This window comes from Oryzias latipes, chromosome 6 (genome assembly GCF_002234675.1).
Source record: "Oryzias latipes chromosome 6, ASM223467v1".
NCBI classification, from domain to species: domain Eukaryota; kingdom Metazoa; phylum Chordata; class Actinopteri; order Beloniformes; family Adrianichthyidae; genus Oryzias; species Oryzias latipes.
This window is the reverse complement of record NC_019864.2, coordinates 10,356,301-10,371,446: the sequence shown is the minus strand read 5'-3', so window position 1 is coordinate 10,371,446 and position 15,146 is coordinate 10,356,301. Positions and strand designations below refer to the sequence as shown.

The 15,146-nt window shown below is 41.1% G+C and overlaps 1 protein-coding gene across 3 annotated transcripts; it reads right to left on the bottom strand.

Moving 5' to 3' along the window:
* Nucleotides 1-2,969: 2,969 nt before the first annotated feature.
* snupn (snurportin 1) lies at nt 2,970-15,014 on the bottom strand. 3 transcript variants are annotated; one of them, XM_020703824.2, is made up of 9 exons: nt 14,898-15,014; nt 14,050-14,214; nt 13,636-13,819; nt 13,317-13,421; nt 6,613-6,709; nt 5,092-5,189; nt 4,080-4,157; nt 3,830-3,910; nt 2,970-3,738 (listed from the first exon to the last, which is right to left on the bottom strand). In XM_020703824.2, the coding sequence occupies exons 2-9, from the start codon at nt 14,205-14,207 to the stop codon at nt 3,418-3,420; spliced, it is 1,122 nt and encodes a 373-aa protein (XP_020559483.1). In that variant the 5' UTR covers nt 14,208-14,214; nt 14,898-15,014; the 3' UTR covers nt 2,970-3,417. The 3 variants fall into 3 exon arrangements, with proteins under 3 accessions (XP_020559483.1, XP_020559484.1, XP_023811404.1); XM_020703825.2 differs by having other exon boundaries at nt 14,050-14,216; nt 14,901-15,009; XM_023955636.1 differs by lacking the exon at nt 14,898-15,014 and adding an exon at nt 14,439-14,473.
* Nucleotides 15,015-15,146: the final 132 nt, after the last annotated feature.

Below are 15,146 nucleotides of genomic sequence, written 5' to 3'. Positions count from 1 at the left end.
TTGGACGGCACTACAAAACGGCAAACGGTGTTTGCCAAACACGCCATATAGTCCACTATGTAGTGAGTAGTGAAGGAATTCACTGGACAGAGCGGTTGTGATGTCACCCGTAGACAATGGTTTACATCCGGCTCCAGCACAATGAAGCTTATTCAGTCCCTAATTTTCCACGATACGTCCGCCGCCATTTGGAGCCAGTCAGCTTGAGTCACGTTTCCAGGGCAACTACCGTTGCTAATCAGGAGTGAACTTGGCCTCGGGAGAATCTGTCAATCAAACATTCAGGCTGGGGGGGCCAGCGGGCTTCAGGCTTTTTCTTTCACAGCTCTATCCGGTATCTGAAAGACTTAATGTCATAGAAATCTGGTCACGGAGCCCAAAATGCGCATAGATGCACCTTTACGTAGACCTTTCATTGGAAATGGCCCCTTGAGCACAGGTTTGCGAGCCTCGTGTGAACGCAGCATCACGCAATCAATCAGCTTATTCTGTTGCAAAGAAAAGCAGCTTTGCTCCAATATGCAACACTTTAGCAAACGCTTTACTGAGGTAAAATTGCTTTTCTCTGTGTTAGAATCAGTGGATTCACTCTAATCACATAAAGAATTACAGTAGATCATAGAGCCTGTGCTCTTTAGGCTTCTCCAGTGACATGTTAGAGGGTTCAACCCTGTCAATTTAATAGTATCATATTATAATAATCCATCTTAATTTACGGCTCTAGAGTTGGTGGCACCAACAAACTAATGACAACTGCTGCAAACCCACCATTCACAAAATATTGAGCAGCTGAAATACTGGCTTTAATCTGTCTAGTATAAGTGTAGCCAAGATAATTCAGCTTTTTACTCATCTCGTTTATTTTTTATTTGTGTGCAAAACGGCCACAAAAAAGTTTTAGTCCCAAAGATTCTCTCGCTGCTTAGCCAACCTCTAAATGAAGACAGGGACCAGCAGACAATTTATTTTAGTACTTTTGGGAGAAAGGTGAACAATAACCAGAACACCCAACACGTTTGGTTTTTTTTCTTTCCGCTCAACAAACAAGATTCAACAATGGGCAAACGGTAAATAAGGAGCCGTGAGAAAGTCAGGCCTGGAAAGCAAAGGGAAAAGGGAGTGGACAACAATAGACTTCCTGTTAAACCATCCCACGTCACGTCCTTTGGGAGAATGAATCGAGGAAAACCTTTTTATTCCTGCTGATAAAACATCCCAAATTCACCTAGAAAGATGCAGGAAAAAATTCCAAAGTCCTGCCACTGGCAATTTTGAATCTAAGCCTCCTGATCAACCTGTTAGTGTCTCTAAAAGCAAGGGACTTTACTTTGAAAAACAATGCAGGTTTAATGTTGTAGGAGCATGCATGCTGCAAGAAAATGTTCAAAACATGGACCAAACTTTATTTAAAATCACACGAGGGGAGGATTGAGTTTGTTTCTTTAATGCTATTTAACACTTTCACTCCGCTTTGACAGCTACTAAAAAAAGATTCAGAAGAACAGCTAACATCTCTGAAAATGTGGAGTTGGACGTTTTTTCATTGAGAACTGTAAGAAGACGCCTGGAGTGCACGCTGCAGAGACAGACGGAAAGCAGCCTCAAACGTGTCACTGTTCAATGACAGGTGCTGGGTTCCTGGAAAGCCATCAGTGTGCTGCTGAGTCATAGTTGACTTCTCGCCTTTAACCACACGATTGAATTTGCTCTTTCACACGCCTTTTTGTTTTTAAACGCAGACTGCTTTTTAAAAAAAAAAAAAAAAATCATGTACAGTACTATTTTAATCTGTGATGAGGTGATTTCTTCTTTTGAAAAATAAAAAAGTGCTTTCAGTTTTTCCAAAAAGAAAGACTTCATGACATCATACATGAGCTCTATAAAAGCTAAAGCCGCTTTGATTCTTTTACATACTGGAAGTGAGGTGCACAGTTTTGCTAGATTGCAATCCTTCTTCCTCTTCTACACGGGATGCTTTAAAAAAAACAAGAAGAAAAAAAAAACAAGATTGATCTCCACACAAAGGCTAGAACGTTCCATTTTCACCTGCCTCTGTTCCGTAGAGGAGGTGCAGCAGATGATGCACGTCTGCATGTCCCACTGCTCCGCTGAAGCTGCAAGGGGCAAAGAAAGCAGCTTTCCTCCAGCAAATGCAGCTTTTCTTTTTCAGTTAATTTGCTTAGTGCAAAAAAATAAAGAAATAAATAAATACAATAAAAAAGTAGGGGAGAAAACAACCTGCAAATGTGTGACATCCCCAAAAAATTCAAGTCAAAATATACATAATAGAAACCAAAAAGCCACACTTTTAAACTATTATAGTCATTCTGAGTCAATAGAAATAAAAAAAACTACCTTTTCTATTATAATACATATTTCTAAAAGCCTAAAAATGTAAGATTTGGTCACAAATTCTTTAAAATGCAGATGTAGTGAGGTAAATAAGCTACTAAACTATTTTGTTTCAATGGTGCATAAACCTGTGGACTCTTCTGCACGTGTGATCATTTATTTACAGCGTTTCCTGTGGGCCTTTTATCCAAAACATCAATATTTTACTGACAACAAAATCTTCTTGTAAATGTGGGATTCAGATGTGTAGGAGGCGACAGACTGGTGTCACAACACTATTGAGGAAACAGACGGGGATCGGTGACGTTTGCTGATTGGATCACCTGAGGCGGCGTTTTCTGCGTGCTGGCACAGATCGCTCAAATGAGCAACCTCAACTCTTTCACGTCTTTTCCTGTTGATGCTTTTTTTCTTTTTTTTTTGCCGAGCTCGTTATAGTCGTGCAGAGGGGAGGGGCTGAGAAATTCTGCTGATGAGTCACAGCATGAACACCCGAGTCATGATTTACCGTACAGCATGAACAACGGCACAGCTGCATGAACTGAAGGGAAATCCAGGGGGGGGGGTCGGCGAAATCTGAAAGCCTTTCCGGGTTAAAAGACTGAAAATAAGAAACATATTTGAAAAAAAAACCTTTATTAGGAAACTTTAAAACATAAAAAAAACAAAAACAATTTGAAATGCGATACTTAAGGTAGTTAAAGTCTGTTTCTCTGTTGGTGGTCACTGACAGACAGATTGATCAACCGTCTCCCTTTGTCCTTTTTCTCCAACTCTTCATCCGATACCGGAACCGCTAAAATAAACCTTTGTGGAAGTGAAATTGATAAAAACTGAAAATTATATATGCAATGAACTGACAGCACTGATGATCTTCATGACCTTTATGACCCTCAGATCTCTCTATGTGCATGGGGACATATGCAACAACAAAGGCCAAATTGTGTTGCTTGTTTGCATAATCTACACAGCCCAACATACAAATGCATGCAGCGCATTTACATGGAGTTAGAATTTGCATTTAAACAGATCCACACAAACAGCGAATGGCGTTACTCTTCTGGTTTAGACCTCCATGGTTGCTTCTCGTCTCGGTTTCTGAGCCGTGAGCTCCAGAGTGTCCTCGCTGTCCAGCCGTGGAGTGGACAGGTACTCCAACTCGTAGCCTCCGCTTTGGTCAGCAGGCCGGACCTCGCTGGAGGGTTTCTTGTGTTGCAGGATCTGTTGCAGCTGATGGCTGGCGTATTCTGGTTTGGTGGTGAGGGGTCCTTCGGGAACCGCCATCCCCAGGATGTCCGCCACCATGTAAGGGCGGAGCCAGCCAACCAGAGGGGTGCTGCCGGGCGTGTAGTGAGTCTGTCGATGATAGAAGAGAAGCCCATCCACCTGCAGCAGCAGAATGTAGACGAGCATGAAGTTGGATGTGGATTTTATGTGGTGTACTATACAGGTGTGTGTGTTGTCGATCAGCCCTTACACTGAAGCTGTATTCTGCAGCCAAAACCTTTTGAATGGATGCCGGCGTGCATTCAGAACTTTGTAGACTCACGAAGCGGAACTGTTGGCCCAAACAAATCAGCAAAGCAACACAGTATTAGTGAAAAATGCTGTTTTCACTCAGATTTGGCAAAAGTCACCAACCAGTAAGATGAGGAGATCGTTACTTCTGACGCTTAAGTGTCTAAAAAAAAATAAAAAAAAGTTGGGAGGTCCTGAAGGGGACTCACAGGATTGCGTTTGGCGATCTCTGACATCCCCTCTGTCTCCTGGACTTTAGACTGGAGCCAAAAGAACCGGAACTCCGTCTGTTGATGGGAACACAAAACGTACATTTCATCCCAGATTCTGCTGACTAAGTCCACCACATTCTGCTTTCAATAGGAGGAAAAACTCAAATGTTGCAGTTCCTTAAATGACCACTCTAAGCTGGTTTCAAGTTTTCCCATCAACTCCAATGTTAAACTACAAAAAACAAAAACAAAAACTACTCACATCCAGCCAGAGGTTGTAAATATTTGTGATGTTTATTGTCCTGTTTTCTATTTTAGGAGTAATCTTCTTAAATTACAATTACCGGTAAAAAACCCATTGAGACGACAGTTGTTGTGATTTTGGGCTATGCAAATAAGATTGAATTGATCAGTTGTATTGACTTTATAAGAGTTCAAATTTGTGCGTGATTATGTTGGTGGGCAGGTGCTAGGACCCAGTTGGACCAATTCCAGTGTTTGCCCGTCATTCCCAGACTGTGTCCGAATTCCCACCCTAACCCCTACATAGTGCACTATATAGCGCGTTCGACGTTTTGCAGTGCTGCCTGGATCTACCATTCCAAAATCCAGTGCCCTAGAAATTTCCCAGATGTCTCTGCGAAAAGCCAGTGTGCATTGATGCTTACTAGATCTGCCAATAAAGACCATAATGCATTGCATCGGAACAATTTTTGCCCAAAACATGTAATTAAATGTATTTTTTAATTAAACTATCAACTTTTTTTTATCTTAAGAAGACTTAGAAATAATCGTCACAAAATGCTCATAATAATTAGATTTTAACTTTGTGAAATCTATGACGTCATGTCCGTGTTAAAAAAATAAATAAATAAAAAAGCAGTGAGCATGGTGTCTGAAGTGATTTTTAAACTCAGGGCTCTGTATAGTGCCGCACTATATAGTTTTTGGTTAGGGTGAGAATTCTGACATAGCCCCAGGCTGCATGAAGGTGAGAAGGCAGTCGTACCGGGCAGTCGTAGACCGGATGGCCTCTCCAGCACATGACATCCAGGATGTAGAAGGTTCTGTCCACCTCGCTGTAAATGCAGTCCAAGATGGTGTAGTCTGCATGGAGCAGATATCAATCACACTTTCATCAAGCGATAGATGTAATACTGAGTCTCTACAATAATAACAGTAATCAGGATGGAATGGCTTCAGAGGTTCAACATTAAAGCTTTTTCTTTAGTCAGTCCACATTTGAAGAGTTAGAATATCAGCTATTTACAATGACGATGCTTATTTATTTAGGACCTACTCCAGCAAAAATGGCGTTTTTGGTATTTTGAACATGTTCTTGTGGCATTTTTCTGATGATGGAGGACATATATTAAGAAAATGAAACTTAAAATTGCATTTCTGAGTATTTCTTATCCAGATAATCGTCAAACAGGAGCAGATGAAAAATGTTGTTGGAAAAAGATCTTATTTCCGATGTAGAAAATACGCTGGACAGCTCAAAGCTCTCTGCTCCTTTTCTGATCATCCACTTGCAGTCATATACTGGGAAAGTCAAATTATTACGTGGATTGCGATTAATCAATTACAGACAAATTAGTGCAATATTTTTATTGGATTAATCTCATTTAATATTCGATTTCTCGTGTTTTAAAAAAAACCACAAAACAACAAGAGTCCAACTCTTAACTTGCAGGGAGGTTGATTTAACTAGGCTGAAAACGCGTCGTCCATTGCTCTCAACGTCAAGTGTGTCCCTGTACGCAGTTCAGGGTCGTTGCTGCTGTGACATCATCAACATGCAACTTTGTAGTTCCTAACAGAAATAAACCAAAACATTAATCCATTATGTAAGGGATACAGCCTAATGAGCTGCTGGTTATGGGGATTTATTGGGCTACGCAGAGGGCTGTTTGCATTGGACAGTAAACTGTGGAATAAGGTACGTCAACATATATTGACAGAAGTTTGTGGTCAATTATTTTTAGATTGCTAAGAAGTGTTTCTATTTTCTGTGTGTTAAATTAGAGTACTCTGGACCTGATGGGTTTTTATTCTTCATAAAGTTCTAGATTAAAAAAGAAAAGAAAAAAACCTCCTTGGTGATGTAACATGGAAGATTGGAAGTCTGTTATACCAGGAAACCTTCATAACGCCACTTTTTAAATTGTAATTTGAACTTGTCCTGCGCCACAATGTCACAAATTGAATTGAAAATACCTTAATATGGGGCTAAAAATAGATCGATTAATTCAGTACAAGTCATTATTAAATATTTGCACAGAAAAAGTAGCAGTTAAGTTGGAGACTTTTTTGACTCGGAAAACATGTGAGCCTTGTTTTAATGTGGATCAATTATTAGACCTCTTTGTTTAAATAAAGTCGATTTTATTTCCTATATATTCTCCTTTGACCTATTAATTTATACCACACCTGCCTCTCCCTCTTTTGTTGTCGTGACGACAATCAAAACCCAGATTATGGAAATCTTTTGGAGTATTTCTGTTTCGTGGCGCTGAAATCCACCCACCTTTTCCCATAGCAGAGTTGTGTCTGTTCCCACCCGGCAGCAGGGAGGGGAAGCGGTTCACACAGTAGCCGCTTTTGGTGTACGCTGCAGTGGAGCCCTATGGGAGAAAAGTTCATGACATCACTGGTTGGCATGGCAACATTAAGATATTAGGGTTCTTTTTGGAGCCTTGTTCAAACTTAGTCAAAATTTTAGAAATATTATAAATGGGTAATAAAAGTATTTGATCTTTGATTATTCCAGAGAAAAAAGGGAAGGTTCTAAACTGCTGATGGAATCAATCAACCAATCAGAGTCAAGTTGTCATAAAGAGTGTCTTAAAGAAGTCAGAGACAAAGCTACAAATGGAAGAAGCACAAGATAACACATTGGTCTCCATTGGTCTGTGGCTCCATGTGAGGCCTCAGTACCTGGACTTTATATGTTCATGAGAAGACTGGAACGTCAGTCTAAAACGACACAGGAGGTTACAAACACAGGAAAATTAGAGGGACTGAACTCCTGCAGCCCCCGTGTTGGAGGACGCAGACCTGCAGACCTGTCTGAAGTTTGACCGACTCGGAGGGGAGAACCGAGACAAAGTGTCGACTCACTTAGAACCAAACTAGAATCTCCTCCAACAGCACCTGGCTACAGGCGATGTCCAGAACAGGAAAGTCCCCCCTTATCGCTTAAAAAAAAGCTTTATTTTAACTGGGGACCCTTACGGTTACGGTTCTTTGAGCTTGTATAAAGATTTTACTCCAATTCTCAGCACTTTTGGGTGAGGAGAAGTTGTATCATTTCTGCATCCGGCCGATGATGTTAGGCGCCATCTTTTCTGCAACCAGGTCCCTCTCATCTTTTCAGCATCGACTCAAATCCTAAAGAGAAGAAGGAACGCTGCCCTGGCACTGGTACGTGGAAACGTACAACAAATGATCCTAAAAGCAGATCAAAGGCACAAAGAGCAGCTCAAAAAAAAAGAAAAAAAAAAAAGAACTCCAGTCTTTAGAAAATCTGTGGAGGAAGCTGAAGGTCTGAGTCCGGCAGAGAACAGTCTAGGCTCTGGTATGCATCCGCAAAGACGTTTCAGAGACGTTAGCATCAACTAGCAAAGCAGTATTGTTGCATGCCTGCTAGTAGGCTACAATCAGAGTTCTGCATTTGGTGCGTGATTGGAACTATAATAAACACATTTATCTTTGCTGATAATTTACTTTTTCTGCTAGTCCTGTGTTCACGCTTCAAGGGTTTCTGGGGGAAACCTTCCATTACTGTTCTCCTTCACTCCCTGCGCGGCGCCTCTCACCGGCGGGCGGCTGTCACTCCCTCTACGCTGCACGCGCTCCCTCTACTTACACACACACGCACACGGTTTCAGAAACACATCCTCATTGATTCTACAACAGAAGTTTCCCTCTTGCAAGGATATACGAAAAATTTACTGCGTTCTAATTATTAATTTCCATTGTATTCATTTCCATTACAAGCTGCATGCGTTCTTGAGTGCGCGACACGGCCGCCCGCCAGAGGATTTTGTGTATTACTGTTCCCTCTGTAACACCAAACATGAACGCCCACTGTTAGAGTGCGATGAATATCACTACATGCTTTGTTTGGGAACTATTCTATAACAGCGCAAAGTCACATGTCTGCATAATTAGAGGCGGAGCCTCCTTCCCCGTGTTCTTCGTGGGTGTCAGGCTTCATGGCTGCCAGAAAGGTGACAAAGTGTCTGCAGTCTCGTTTATTACTGGTCAGTATATAATATTCTCTGTACCAGAGAGCAGAGGTGAAGCTCTTGTACTGCTAGAGAGCGCTCCTCTGCAGAAGAATCAACTCCCACCCCCAACACACGTGTGTGCGCTACTTCCTCCTACACACACAGTCATTCTACAACACCTATACACCTATATAGTTAGTTAGGATAATTAGTTAGGATAGGTAGTAGTTAGTTGTTACTGTTATTTGTAAATAAAGAATACCGCGTCGCAAATGAATACAGTTACGACGCGGAGGATTTTGTCTTTGGCGGTGGGTGGGTGGGGTGGGGGGGGCTGCAGTTGACCGCGCCCCCTGCTGGTTCATCACCGCTGTGATCAAAAATCCCACACCGTCACAGTTCTACCCACATCGCAAGTTTTCCTCATAATTCCAACAAAATATTCCCTAATTGTTTGTCTGCCGGTGTACAAAAGTGGATTACAAGTAAGAAACAGAGGTTGTGTTAACATTTCAGCCGGGTTCTGGGATATGAGCTGGATCTTCAGCTCCTCTTTGAAGCATTTTGTGTCAAAGATCAGTCACTGACATCGCCAAACGTTGAGGTGGACACCGAGAAACCCAAATGTGCTGCAGACTGGAGAAAAACGGCGTGTGCTCTTTAGAAAACCTTCGTTGGCAGCATTTTGGAGGCTTTTTGTTTCACCTCAACCACAGGAGCTCTTCCATGACATACATGGGGGGGTTGCGTGTAAAGGCTGTTGCTCAACAGCTGAAGCCAGAAGGTTAGTAAAGAAGTCAAACCTCAAATATCTGATTGTGAAAACATTTTTGTCACAAGAAGTAGGAAGCGGTCGACTCAACTGCTTCATATCAAAGTCTTGCTGATGATTTGAGATTTCATTGAGTTCTCCAATACAGTTAATGTGGGTCTCATCAACTTTATTCCTCTGTAGTAGGGCTGCACGATATGAGGAAAACTCCAGATGTGCGATCTGGGTGAACAATATTGCGATGATGATATGACCCGATACGTGAACAGAGAGCAAAACATTATTTCCATTTCACTGCAACAGTTTAAATAACAGTCAACATGGTTAAAATTACACTCCAATGGACAAATGTCTACAAAGGAAGCAAACATCTGTCATAAAAGAGCTCCATCTGATTGGTCAATAACGTAAAGTGGTCCATTCGATTGGTCGAATGCATTAATGGATTTATTTAATTTGTTATGCTGCCATAAGATTGTTTTAGCACATTTAAGGTTACTATTATTGCGATTTTCACCGTCTTTTGCGATACGCATATTGCACAGCTTGATATCGCGATAACGATACATTTGCGATTTTGTCTCAACAATAAACATCACAACACTTTTTCATTTATCTTCTCGCTCTCAGGATCTTGCTTAACCGTCCAAATTTCAAATTCAAATGAATTTTATTTCTATAGCACCATTCATGTGAAGAAAACAGCTCAAGGTGCTGCACATGAAAACCAACAAGAATGCAAAAACACCAACGCAAAAAATTAAATATAAATAAGCCCCCCATAAGAAAATACACAAAAACAAACACAAGTAAAGGAGAAATGACTGAAGAAAAAGAAGGCCAAAGTAGAGAGAACCTAGACGGCGACGTGTCCTCCTGTTGGCCTGGGGTGTCAGCATAGACACAAACTCCCCAGCCAAGGGGGAGAAAACACTCATAAACCGTCTAAAATGTAAAAGTGATCAATAGAAAAGTACAAATATAAAAACAGCTAAAATATAACAAATAAAATAAGTGAATGCATAAAAAAAAAAGTCTAAAACACCTGAAATAAAAGAATAAGTTAAGACAACTTGACTAAAAAGCATTAAACAAATAAATATGTGATAAAATATCATAAAACACAAGAGTAAAAATTCTAGATCCCACAGAAGAGAGCTCATTAAAAGCTGAATTAAATAGACGCGTCTTTAGTTTCTTTTTAATGAAAATGAAGTGGATGAGGCCCTCACATCCTCAGGCAGGCTGTTCCACAGACGAGGCCCGTAGTTTCTAAATGAGGCCTCGCCGTGGATTTTTGACCTGACCCTGGGGACCTTCAGCAGGACCTCAGGGCTCTGGGAGGTTCATAAGCTAAAAGAAAATCTGATATAAAAGAAGGACCAAGACCATGAACACTCTTGTAAGCTATTAAAAGAATCTTAAAATCAATCCTGAAGCTGACAGTGAGGCAGTGCAGAGAGTTTAGGATTGGTGTAATGTGCTTCTTCTTCCTGGTTCTCGTTAACCCTTGTGCTATCTTAGATGACCCCACCCTTACATTGACGTGTTCTCCCTACCATGACAAAGGTGGATAAAGGTGGAAAGATGTCATGTAATCCATGGACACCAGTGAAGATCACAAATCATTGAAGAAAAAAGGTTCAGAGCACTGTCTAGTGGGTCTAGATGACCCAACTCCCAATGTTAAAGTGCCTAGGATAACACAAGGGTTAAAAGGCGAGCAGCAGAGTTCTGGACTAGCTGCACGCGATTGAGTGTTCTTCTTTACACCAGAAAGGAGAGCATTACAGTAATCTGTTCTTGATATAATAAAAGCGTGAATTAAGATTTCAGCGCTGGCTCTAGAGAGAAAGGGTGTCCAGACAGAAACTCGACTTCAATCTCTCCTAAACATTTCCTCCAAAGACGTCAAGACCAATGGTTTTCCACTCTTCCTCTTCCTCTTACCCGACTTCATTCTTACTGATCTTTGCTACTTCCGGCTCCACCACCACATCTTCAACTATGTATGTTCTCTCCACCATGTTCCTTCGCTCATCAGAGGTTTTCCGTCATTCGTTCCATTCCACTGGTAGAACCAGTCCACACAGTTCCATCTCTAACCTGCTGCACATCTTTCAGTGTGTTTCACCTGTACATGTCCACCTTTGACTCCTTTGTCTCCAACCCGTCACACAAGTCTTCAGACGTCCACCACCATCAGTTTTCATCCTTCACTTCATCATGGATTAGTTTAATCCATTTGCTAAATAGTGCCACACTTTTTTTATGTGGTATTATCAAAAACAACAATTTCAAACATCCATTGTTTGTTTGGCAATAGAAACAAATAAAAATGAGATCTACATAACTGTAAAAATCTGGCGTTGACATGACAGTCAAAGTGAAATTCTCATTTCCTGGCTGTAAAATCTCTCACTGTGTCAGCATGCAGCACAGCTTGCTTGTTTTTTGTTGTTTTTTTTCGCCCTCTTGAGTCCGTGCTGCGTCCTGTAATGTCGCACAGATGCCCTCCGGCTATTGCACCCAGTGAGGTGTCACCTCTATGATGTACTGACGGCCACATGAGATCAGCTCGGCATGAAACATCTATCAATCACACTGTAAACTTGTGAAAATGAGGGACGGATCTTAGATGCTCCTGCTGTGTTGATTGAAATGCTCTTTTTTTTTTACTCTGAGTTGTCAGCAACGGGGAAAGGAATATTATATATATAATTTTTTGTTATTATATAATTATTATTCATTATTTTACTTTATTACTTTATTTATTTTATTTCCAAACTAATGACTCATTTGCGATGAAAAAATAATGTCCAGTATAAACTGAGGAAAGTGACTTTAAAAAAAAAAAATTAGAAAAGAAGTAGTCCGCTCCTGAACTTGATTAGTCAAGTGGACCGAGCGACCGTGTCTCTGAGCAGAGCAGACGGACTTTGTGTTTGAGGGGAAGGGAGGATGATTTGTTACGTGTGCGCTATGGGTGGGAGACTTCGGACTGCGATCCGTCCCGCGGCTCTAGGTGAACGAGCTACCGAACTCAGGAGAACCGGGTCTCCCGGTAAAAGTGTGTGTCCGGGCAGAGATCGGACCGCCAGCTCACACAGCGGCTTTGGGGTCGGTGTGTGAGCTTAAAGCAGAAATGTCGCTCAGTCCTTAGAAACCATTCAAACAATCATGTGGATTTGTAAACGGTAAATGGTGTATACTTATATAGCGCTTTTCTACCTACAAGGCCCAAAGCGCTTTACAGTCGCAGTTCCATTCACCCAGTCACAACAGTGTTTCTAGTCGTGTCCCGACTAAATAAAGGCTGATGTTATTCCCACATATTTACGTGCAGCCAAGATGCAGATTGTGACATCTCCTGCATTGATTTTATGTTCATCAAAGGCTAAATGTTGTTGTTAGCGCATGTAAGCCTCATAACCCTGGCTTCTTCCAGCACTGTTCTTCCACAGAAAAAGCACTGACCACACGGATTAAAATTAAAATGATGATCGAACAGAAGCTTCATAATATTCATAACAATAAAAAAAGCACATTTAGAAGATCATCTCGTATCTTAAACACTACTGCGCATGACCAAATGAAAAGTGTGACCTTGTGAACGTTTGTTCTAATTGGAAAAAGTTTTTCTGGGCCCATGTGCACAGTTGAATTCTAACCCGACCATTGTTCCGATCAACATATTTTGCCCATGTAACCGCGGCTATTGGTGTCGACTCGCAGTGTGGCGGGGGCGTGGCATCATGATGGTGTCTCTCCATCGTGATGTAATTCAGCCATCGTCCATCAGCACAACCCTACTCTGTAGAAACTATGTCCCAGAAAACAACACGTTTTTGGATTTTGGCTAAAAACAGCAAAATCATAATTAAATGACCACTGGAAACACTTTTACCAAAAGACAGAGTGGGACTTTGAATGAATCAGTGAAATCTACCGTTTCTTAGCGGTAATCTCAAAAGTTGTTGTTTTTATTCATCCAAGCTACACTCCTATGGTGTCATTTCACAGCATCTTCATTGGTGTCATTATGGAATAATGTAATTCACTGGCAGTTTCTTTTTCAAATCCCAAAATATTGATGCATTTCCAGTTTGGACTTCAGGTCATAGATGGAGAGAATTCAGAAAGATACAACTGCTGCTGTTGTATTGAAGGTTTAAAAAAAGGAGGAATTAAAGGACAAATTCAAGAAAAGCTGCAACACTTTGTTACCTTGGAAGCAACGATGAGAGATCTCTTTCCGACAGGACAGACCACCAACAGCCAGTCTGTGTCCAACTCTGACGGTACGTCCACCAGCCACTCAGACAGCATGAGCTGATGGGGAGGAATGAAATATTATCCTGGTTTCTTATCTTAGACAATCCTCTATCAGATAATATGTACCCCAATCCCTCAGACAGACCGCAACCCAAGAGGAAAAACACAATGGCAACGCTAAGGCGCCCTCTAGTGGGCTACATAAGACTCCACATTATGGTTTTGTGTCCAGTAAAGTGGAGGGACTCTCCAAATTGACATTCAAACTGACCTGATTTGCATAATGCTTTGGCAGCTTCCTCTTCTCGATCTCCATGCCCTCTTCTTCCGTCTCGCCCCCCTGGTTCTGCTCGCCTTCCTCCTGTTTCTCCATGTCTTCCTCCCCATCGCTGTCCGCACCGGTCCAGTCCCCGCTGGCCAAGCGCCGCGCGTGGTTGACATAATTCAACCTTTTACTGAGACGAGGCATGCATATTCAGTCACTTACAAACATTCATTTTTAATCATTTTGTAAAAAAAGAAAAAAAAACTATGATGCTTGTGTTTATTTAAAGCAACATGTAGATACACGCAGTTCCATACGATTACAGGGAGAAGATGAGAAGAAAGGGAGGAGAAAAGAGTCTGGTACGATGTTTGTGGAGGAGGTGAGGATAGCTGGTGTAAGAGTGGAGGAGATTTTCACCTTTTTTGAAAGTCTAGAAAGCGCCGGCGACGCTCACTCTGCTCCAGCACACTGTACTTGCTCTTGTACTGACTGAGCCGCGGATGGGGGGCGGAGATGCTATTGGGCTCCTTGGACACAGCAAAGCTGGTCGAAAGAGCTTGAGTCAAGTCATCCATGGGGACACTGTGAAATGAAGATGTGGTTAGGAGTTTTTAAATGATACCAAAAATGCATTTAAGTGAAAAGTTAATCGGTTAAAGATTATGTTATTAAGTGTAATTGGTTTTCCAGACAGCATTGAGGAGCTTATCAACATGAAACTCTAAATTTGGGCGCATCTATGGGCTTAAAGTGCCATATTTCTCTGTTTTGTCATCATTTGTTTTGGTTTAAATTCATATTTTCACCTGTAATTTAACAAACGCATTTTTTTTATCCTTAATGGCCTGAAAGATATCAAACAATCAAAAGAACTTGAGTTTTGCCGCAAAATAAATTTGCTATGGGTACCTAGAAGGGCCAAACTAAATCGAGTCTTTGACGCAAACTAAACAGCTTTTAGCGTTAATGTAAAATTTCAAAACGACATGCTAAAGCACAACAACAACTGCAACACCATAGATAAATTATATTTGACTAGGCAAGGTTAACTTTAAACTGCGAGTAAAAATTAAAGCTTTCACATTCAAAATATGTTATGCTAGTGCTACACAAGTGCTAGCATAGCACAACCCACAAAATACACTAAACCCTGTCTCTGCAGCGCTATTTAATCATTGGCAAACGAAAGGTAGCGGTGTACTTAAGTCAACATAGATTAGCTGTATATCCTATTATATAGAACAGAAATCTAAGCATTTCGTTACCTTTTTTTTCAGGCGTCACGCTGTCATTTCGGTCCGCACGGTTACTTCTGGTTGGCCAACAAAAAACGCAGAACGATTCCGGAGTTTAACAGAAAGCAATTTGATAAATAAAAAAGCAGGCCACAAAAAACACAGTCCATTTCTCATTTTATCCAATTGAAATTATTACACTCCTATATTATATATTGTTGTTTCGTTATTCTATGCTGTTTTGGATATGAAAACTAAGGTTTTCCAATGTAATAATAA

Bases quoted from the DNA above. Each gene is read 5' to 3' on its own strand.
- snupn (XM_023955636.1), bottom strand. From the start codon at position 14,458: ATGCGTTTGTTAAATTACAG. The intron at 13,422-13,635 runs GTCAGTTTGAAT...CCTCCCCATCAG, and splicing joins CAAAGCATTATGCAAATCAG to CTCATGCTGTCTGAGTGGCT. The intron at 5,190-6,612 runs GTGGGTGGATTT...TGCTCCATGCAG, and splicing joins CAACTCTGCTATGGGAAAAG to ACTACACCATCTTGGACTGC.